At 39.2% G+C, this 8095-nt stretch overlaps 1 protein-coding gene across 1 annotated transcript; it reads right to left on the reverse strand.

The window, feature by feature from the left end:
- Positions 1–567: 567 nt before the first annotated feature.
- On the reverse strand, positions 568–7553 carry LSM8 (LSM8 homolog, U6 small nuclear RNA associated). Its single transcript, XM_039571429.1, has 3 exons — positions 6599–7553; positions 5120–5247; positions 568–3461 (listed from the first exon to the last, which is right to left on the reverse strand). The coding sequence occupies exons 1-3, from the start codon at positions 6707–6709 to the stop codon at positions 3371–3373; spliced, it is 330 nt and encodes a 109-aa protein (XP_039427363.1). The 5' UTR covers positions 6710–7553; the 3' UTR covers positions 568–3370.
- Positions 7554–8095: the final 542 nt, after the last annotated feature.

The raw sequence follows: 8095 nt of genomic DNA on the forward strand, positions 1-8095 counted from the left end.
AGAATAAAGCAAAGGCTTTTTGCAGGCAACACTACTCATCTCCTAGGAGAAATTTGCTTTGCTACATCTTTGCAATCACTGGTAAACAGGAGAACCTTCACCCCAGCCAGCTGGTACCACCCCTGCTCAACATAGGACTATTATCTGTGGTGCTCTTTTCCCATTCCATCCTGTCCTCCTTCATACCTCTTCAGCATCTGAGGAGTTAAATTTTCCTCTCAAAAATTCAGCTTTACTTTATTTGCTCTGTTTTACCTGTTTACTACCTTCCATGTGCTTGCAACACTGACTGCAGAGTGGGTTCCCCTAGTGTGAAGACACACAAAGCCTTCCCATGTGCTGAGCTTCCACCCTACTCTTCCTCTGGGAACAAACACTCTTCTTCAGAATCACTAATACTAGGTCATCACTCTATGTCTGCTTTGTGGTTTCAATACCATTGATCTTTCCCATCTTTCTTCATTTATGAAAACAATGAAATAAATTACTCTCACTGGTGATCCATTTTTAGCTTGAACTGTGCTATAGGCTTGATTCAATGAAAATACTCTTTCAGACTGGTTATAATTCAACTTCATGCATGAAATACCATTTTATTGAGTGATTTCTCTGCACCATGTACTTACAGGAACCTAGATAGCCACTACAGGTTAGAGTCCCTGAAAGTTCACAAAGCTTTAATTGCATCTTGTAATTTTTTAAAGAATTATCAAGTCCTAGATTTGATTTCAAGAAATCCCTTCTGACTAGGTGTCCTGGAATTGATCCCTTCACCATTACATCCAGAAGAGGCTTTGGCCAAATCCAGACCAAAGCCAGTGACATCAAATTAAAAGAAATGTTGGAGCAGAAATTGAAACAAAACATGAGCATAAGCCAAAAATAACAACTGTGAAAAGCTTTACATTGCTGCTGAGCATGAAGGTAAGCAACCTCCACAGTGTCAATTTTAAGGTTTTAGACAGAACTTTGCTTCTGAGCAGGCTCCATGTTGGCAGAGGTGAGCTACTGCCTACAATCCCAAGCAGACATGAGCTGGCCATCCTTTGCCTATCTCACTGCAGAATGGTCAATTTTACAATCAACTGCATATCATCAACCCATCTGGGCTTTGCACAGTCAGTTTTTATAAGGATCCGTCTCTAAAAGGGAGTTTATCTTTTTCAGTAATCCCTTGGAGAATGCCCTAGGTTTAGGTCAGCCTCTAAATGCAGACACATCTTCAAGCTGTAGCTCCTCACCACCCTACACCCACAGGTTCACAGGCTCAAGAAAGTAAATACAACAACTGAGGTCACCCACTTGAAGGAAAAAAAGACAGGGTTTGCAATCTGTGTTTTAAACACCTAACTCTGCAAAACTATCATTTTCCAGATCATGATTTTCCAACTTCTCACCTGGTCAGTCCCTTGATTTTACTGATCAACTTCACTGCCATTGTTCCACAGCTCTGCATCTGAGATCAGCACTTCAAGGTCAGAGAAAATAATTTCAACTCGCATCAGCAGCTTGTATTCTAAATCCTCATGCAAACACAGGACCAAGGAGCTGCATTGCAAATGATGTGTTTGAGGTAGATGGTCTCCATATGCATTAGCATTCCATGACTAATCTCCAAACATAATTTCTCAGCTATAAGACAACACATTTCCATAGTTTTTCCAGTGCTTCTAAAAGTATTCAAACCATGTATTTCAACTATAACTCACCTAATACATCCAACACTAAGTAGTGCATTAAAAATCTGCTCATCCTGACTCCACTCTTTGCCTCTGCATTTTTTGCTCAGCTCTAAAATACCTAATTTAATAAGCTGCTTTATTTTTTCTTTATCAATACAGTTCAGTTCCTATACTTTCTTTTCTCTTGTGCCAGTATCAGCATTTCAGTAGCAAAAAGACTTTTTTGTTAACTGCTAACGAAACTGATTGATTCTTTTCACATAATGAATTATAGCCAGACTTAGTACTCACTTTTGGTAATCACAGAAAAACCCTAATTTGACTTATTCAATGTCTGCTCAGCAATTCCCTGCAGAAATGTGTACAGAAAACAACACATTACTAGATCATAAGATGGATAAAGGCAAAAAAAGGTTGGCTGGGCTTCACATGCTATTACCAAGAACAATCTCAGAAAACAAGCTGGAATCTACAAGAATTGAGAGACACATTTTATGCAGAACAAGTTACTTTCACTTCAATGTATTTAGTTTCCAAATAGTGAACTTGCAATGAAAAGTACCAAATCCCATTTAATATTAAAATCAGTATAAAACCTCCAAATATGCACATTAAAATTCCTTTTTTGTTTGTTTTGACAGCATGTTTATATACAGGGGAAAAATACTGGACCTGTAGGACACTGGAGAATAACAAAACCAGGTTTGTTCAGGAGTACAGTCTTCTTCACGCTGATGTGGCCTCAAACACACTACACTGCACAGAGCCTGTCCCACTTCGCTTGGCTGTAGCTGATATACGAGGTCTACAGGTGATCATTGTTATGTGGGATCCTTATATTCAATATTAAGGCAAATTTAGTTCAAAATAAATAATTTACCTACCTAAAGTACTTCTGTGTCTTCTAAACTACATTCTAAGACAGCGGTTACACATTAACAAACACATAATTTTCTTTCTGTATATCTTACCCAAATTTTGAGCAACACGACAGCTGCTGAAAGGTGAAGATAGAGAATGAGTTGGTCTGGAATTTAATGGGCTTCAGATAAATCCCTGCATTTGGGTTTTTTGTTCCTGCTCAGAAGTCTGTTTCTCCAATTTGTCTGCAAGGATTAAGGCATTACGAACTCCTGCACCTCCAGTACAGTCTTGGTGACTGAACAACAAGGTCTGACAAACAAAGTATTATGTGCATAAGTCAATTTGACTGTGAAAGCTTTTAACATTCTTCCTTTCTACACTACACACAAACACAAAAAAAAAAAAAATCAAACAATTACAAAGAACAGTTTTCTACTTACAGCCAGAACTGCATTTAGAGATGGATAAACTGACTGTTACACATCTACCTTCAAATAATCCTGGGTTAACATGAAAAATCTTGGTTTACCTTTAGCAATGAGATCTTATTTTAAGAACAAGGTACATATACACAGTATCAGGACCATCACTGATACTTGATTGCATTTCCCAGTGAAATTATGCAGCATTAAATCCCAAAAGAAATTCAATGAAAGTATCTTTAGCAAAATGTAGAAACTTTAATTTACATGCAAAACTACAATATATTCATAATAAAAAACTGGTGACTAAACAAATTAAACACCATTTGTAAAAACTGTCCACATTGCTAAATAGGTCTGTACAACCAAAGATTTACAAAGTCCCTGTGCATTTTCATCTTTTCAGTGCACAACTGAGTTTAAAGGCTCCGCTCGAATATTCCCCAAGTCAAGAGCTGAATCTGTCTCTTCATCAATTTCACCAATCACAGCACTGCAACAAAAAAAAAAGAAAAGATCAGGTTATTATTTGTTGAAATCAAATCACACAGTTCTAAAACAGAAGCTGTATTTTATCTTCTAACAACCCTTACTTGCTGTTGAACTATACTGACTTCTTCTGATTCATGCTACATATTCCATGAAAACTTCTAGTGATGCACAGTGGAATGTCTGGAAGTACTTTGTACCATGACTGTTTCTTTCCTTTTATTTTTCAACAGCTTCCCTATTTCATGAAAGCTCCCTATTTTGAAGTTACTGTTACTTATCTGTTGGTTCTTTTTACTTCTTCCTATAAGGATGCTGAATTTCAACATGTCGAAGAGTTGCATGAATACAGAATTACTACTTATAATAAATATGTTTGAGTTTGTTAAGATTGCAAAAACAAAAATTATATTTCACAGAAGCATATTTTGAACATATTTGAGTAATGTGGCTGTATGATGATGTCTTTCGTCATACATTTCAACTGTATGAGGAAACGGTGAAGTAGTAAACAGTTACTTGCCGTTTTGTACACATTTTTACGGTCTGAATGAAAAGCTACTGGTAGAATGGCATGCATAGTCCCACCTTTGTACATGTGTCAAATTACTTTTCCTTAAAAGCTTAAGTCAAAAGTGATGAAAGCATTCAGAATGACCCACTTTCTCAATGATATTAGATAAATGCACCTAGACATCAATTTAAGCCTTGGCATTTTCTTGTACAGAAGTATCCATTAGAATTAGAGGATGAAAATTCCTATCCAGGCTCATGTGTTGGTCACTGCAACACACTTTTTCTTAGATGAGATAAAAAAAAAAATCTTACTTTTGCCATCAGTTTCAGAATGCTGCTGCAAAAGTAATCTTCCCAGCTGGCCCACTTACCAGGCCTTCTTTCCACTTCTCTTGTAACCCTCCCAAGGGTTTGGCACACCAGGTACTTTTCTCTACACTCAAAGAGCTTTTACCCTCATTTTGTCAGGGAATTTTACATCAAATATCAACTCATATATTTGACATGTCACTACACTGGCTTCAACACTTGCTACACTGTCAAGTCAGAACCTTCCAGGATTTTCAAGATTAAAAAGTGCTCTCTGTGAACATCTGCTCTAAAAAAAAAAAAAAAACAAAACAAAAAAAACCAAAGCTATTGAAAGTCAACTTTGTATAGCAGATTGCTGACTTCTAGCACGCAAGTTCGATCTCATTTTTTAGTCATTATTCTATCTTTTCCTTCATCATCTCTCAGCCTGTCCTTGTAGGAGAGATACTCCAGCCCTCACATCATCCTCAATCTCAATATTATGAGGCAATCACTTCTGTAAAAGAAGTGTAGATGTTTGCTATTTAATACAGAATCATAGTCATTTAGGTTTGAAAAGACCTGCAAGATCGAGTCCAACCATTAACCTAACACTGCCAAGTTCACCACTAGACTATGTCCCTAAGTGCGACTTCTACACATCTTTTTAATACCTTCAGGGATGGTGACTCAGCTTTGACAATACTTTCAGTGCTACCCACAGATACAAAGATACAAGGTGTCTGGGGCTATCAAGATTTATACAGATTAAAAAAACCAAAAAAATAAAAACATATATACACGCACGCACAAAATTTGTATGAAAAGATTAAAGCAAGAACATACTATACTTACACGTTATCACCTCTTACAATGTATAAGCCCAGCACTACTTGCTCAACTCCTTGTGAAGAACTGAACACTCTTTCATGGCTTTCATCCAAAATCAAGTTTATGGTCTGATCAAAACCTTTGAGCGTTCCCTGAAAAAAAAAACCACACACACAAAAAAAAAAAAGCACTCCAATTATCCTTAAAATTTTTCATCTTTGCTCTCAAGGATATCCTAAACATGGTGGCAATACTAAGGTACAGAGAACAGATGTTCTGTTTAGGTTTTATTCTTTGCCTTAAATACAACCAGCACGGAAGTTTAAAAGCAATAATCAATTTAAGAAAAGTACACATGTATTACTGCGTGCTCATGCTAAAAGGCTAAATAAGCTTTAGCATTAAAAGAAGTAAATTTTCCATTTTATCAGTGATGTTCCTATAGACAACTAATTTTACTATTTCTACACTGGCTTTTTGTATGGAAGTTTCCAGAAATTAAATAAATTAAATAAAACATAGAACAGGAAACTTGGATTCCTGTGGTCAACAATCTCGAAATCATTCCTAACAAGCAATTTTAAGTGGTATCTCTTTGAAGGAGATTAACTTGTGCTTACTAAATTACTTTTTAAAAATTAATTTTAAAAATACACAACTTTTGTGCTACTTCAGTATGTGTTTGGAAAAATGGTAACATAAAAGTTACCATCACTAATTGATTAAGAAATTCAAGCTCACATAAAACAGCCCTTTGAAGAGAGGTAATACGCATTTATATTATCTAACAATGAGTCATTTATACCAACTCCATTCAAATCTTTATGACTGACTTCAACCAAGCAGATTTGGTGAAGCCAAAGTATTTTTCAGTTTTCTCTTTCCGGAGGCTGCAAAAGCTAAGTACAGACAGAAAGATACAATCCTCCTGCAATGATCATACTACTAAGTTACACTCAAAACACAAAACAATAAAAGATGAGGGGAAGTGCAGCAAGAAAAAACCCCCCAAAACACAGAAGCAATAAAACCAAAAATATTATACAGTCTAATATATTAAGTTGGCCTATTCTCAGTTTTTCAGGTATAAACAGAAGCCCACAACAATTCTCCAGCAATTCTCCAGTTGATGTTCTTCTATAGCCATAGGGAAGAAATGGCTTTAGCATGAAAGTTGAAGAGCTTACAGAACAAAGAGGACATTTTAGATGGAAACTAAATTACTGAACAGGAGAAGAATGCATTTTTTGTGCATTCCCACAAAAAAAGCCATCTGACAAAAAGGCCAGAGCATCTGCACACACAAATTTATCAATGGAAAAAGCTGACATGCAAGAACCAGTAAGTGCTTATAAAATTATTTTTTTAAGCTTTATGGCAATTATTCTATACTATGTAATTTAAAAGTGTGAATTTGTGAGACTACCCTGACAGAGCTTCTTTATTGCCACGATGGAAAGTCTTTATGGGGGAAAATAAAATGTTAGAAAATGTAAGTCTTACCACAATCATTCTTCCATCAGAAGTAATCACTGCAACAGTACCTGATATTTCATTAAGGAAATATTTAGTCACATCTGAAATAGAACCATTAACATTTTCTGAAACATTCATATGTAATACAGGTTTTATGAGTCATTAAGAGCCCAAAAAGCCTAACAGCGTTTTGTTTTTTTTTTTAAAGCAGCATGGTTGATAATAACATTTGACAATACAGTATTTTTCATTAACATCTCCTTTAAAGTTTCTCTTCACCCAACCACGAACAGTCACACACAAACATGAAAATCCTTAAAAAGAGAATAAAGATTTGAGCTCACCTCTCTTCCCATTACTAACTGAACTGCCTCAAAATTGAAACAATTTTATAAACACTTTAAGTCCCTAAAAAACAGCTTTGCAGTGGTGATCTCGAGGCCAGCATTATGCATCCTTTCTTTCTGAAGATCTGAATATGCCAATTCGATGGTCATATATTCATCATCTTGACTAATTCTGCGTTATTATTTTACTGTTTGTCAATAAAACTGAAAACGCCCATGGGTTACAAGGAGCACAAAAAAACTAGCACCAAAAGCGTTCCAAGAACCCCAGCTCATGGTTTTTGAGCAAATGATGCAAAGCTGGTATCTAAACACATGTTAACAGCTCTTTAAGGGAGCAGGCCCACCGCGAATCTCGTTCCTCATCACGGATAAGGCAAGGCTCAGCCCGGCAGCACTGAGTGTTGTAGGGGACCCTATTCTCTGGGTAACCTCCGGCCTGCAAGCCAATCTCCTGTAAGGAGAAACCGATACCACCACCAAGAACGGGCCCAAGCACCAGAACCGCGCTTCCACGACCAGGCCCACCCTCAGGCCCCGCTCAGGAGGGGAGGCCGGTGCCACCAGCCCAGTGCCGCGTGTCCCGGCGGAGGATACGGTTGATTGTAGTTCTCCAGCGCGGAGGTCATGGCGCCGAGTCCCACCGCGAGGCGCCGGCACGTCCGGCGCGGCGCCGCTGACGTTCGGGCCGGCGCGCAGGCGCACAGCCCGGCGGCGGGGCCGGGCCGGGCCGCGAGCGCGGGGAGCGCGCATGCGCTGGAGGGCGGGAAGCGGCAAGGAAGTGCGAGAGGGCCGTACCAAGGAGTGATGGGCGAGAGCCGCGCGGGGGGGTGTGACGCCCCCTCCGCGGCACTTGGCACCGCCCTCAGGGACGCCCGGGGAGGCGCGGGGGCCCCGCCGGGCGCTGTGTTGGTGTGGGGCGGGCTGGGTCATTCCCTCCGCAGCCAAGGGTCGGTTTTCAGGGCTGCGCTGCCTGGGTGTAGCGTTTCTCTTCTCAGTAGCCGCCGGCAAAGAGTTGTAGTCAACGGCTCATTGTCTGCGTGGAGACTAGTGACGAGTGGTGCCCCTCAGGGGTCGATACTGGGACCGACGCTGTTCATCTTTGTCGGCGACTTGGACGGCGGGATTGATCAAAGTGGGATCTCATCAAAGTTGCTGATGACACCGAGCTGTGTAG

The sequence above is a fragment of the Corvus cornix genome, chromosome 1A (genome assembly GCF_000738735.6).
Source record: "Corvus cornix cornix isolate S_Up_H32 chromosome 1A, ASM73873v5, whole genome shotgun sequence".
In the NCBI taxonomy this organism is placed as follows: domain Eukaryota; kingdom Metazoa; phylum Chordata; class Aves; order Passeriformes; family Corvidae; genus Corvus; species Corvus cornix.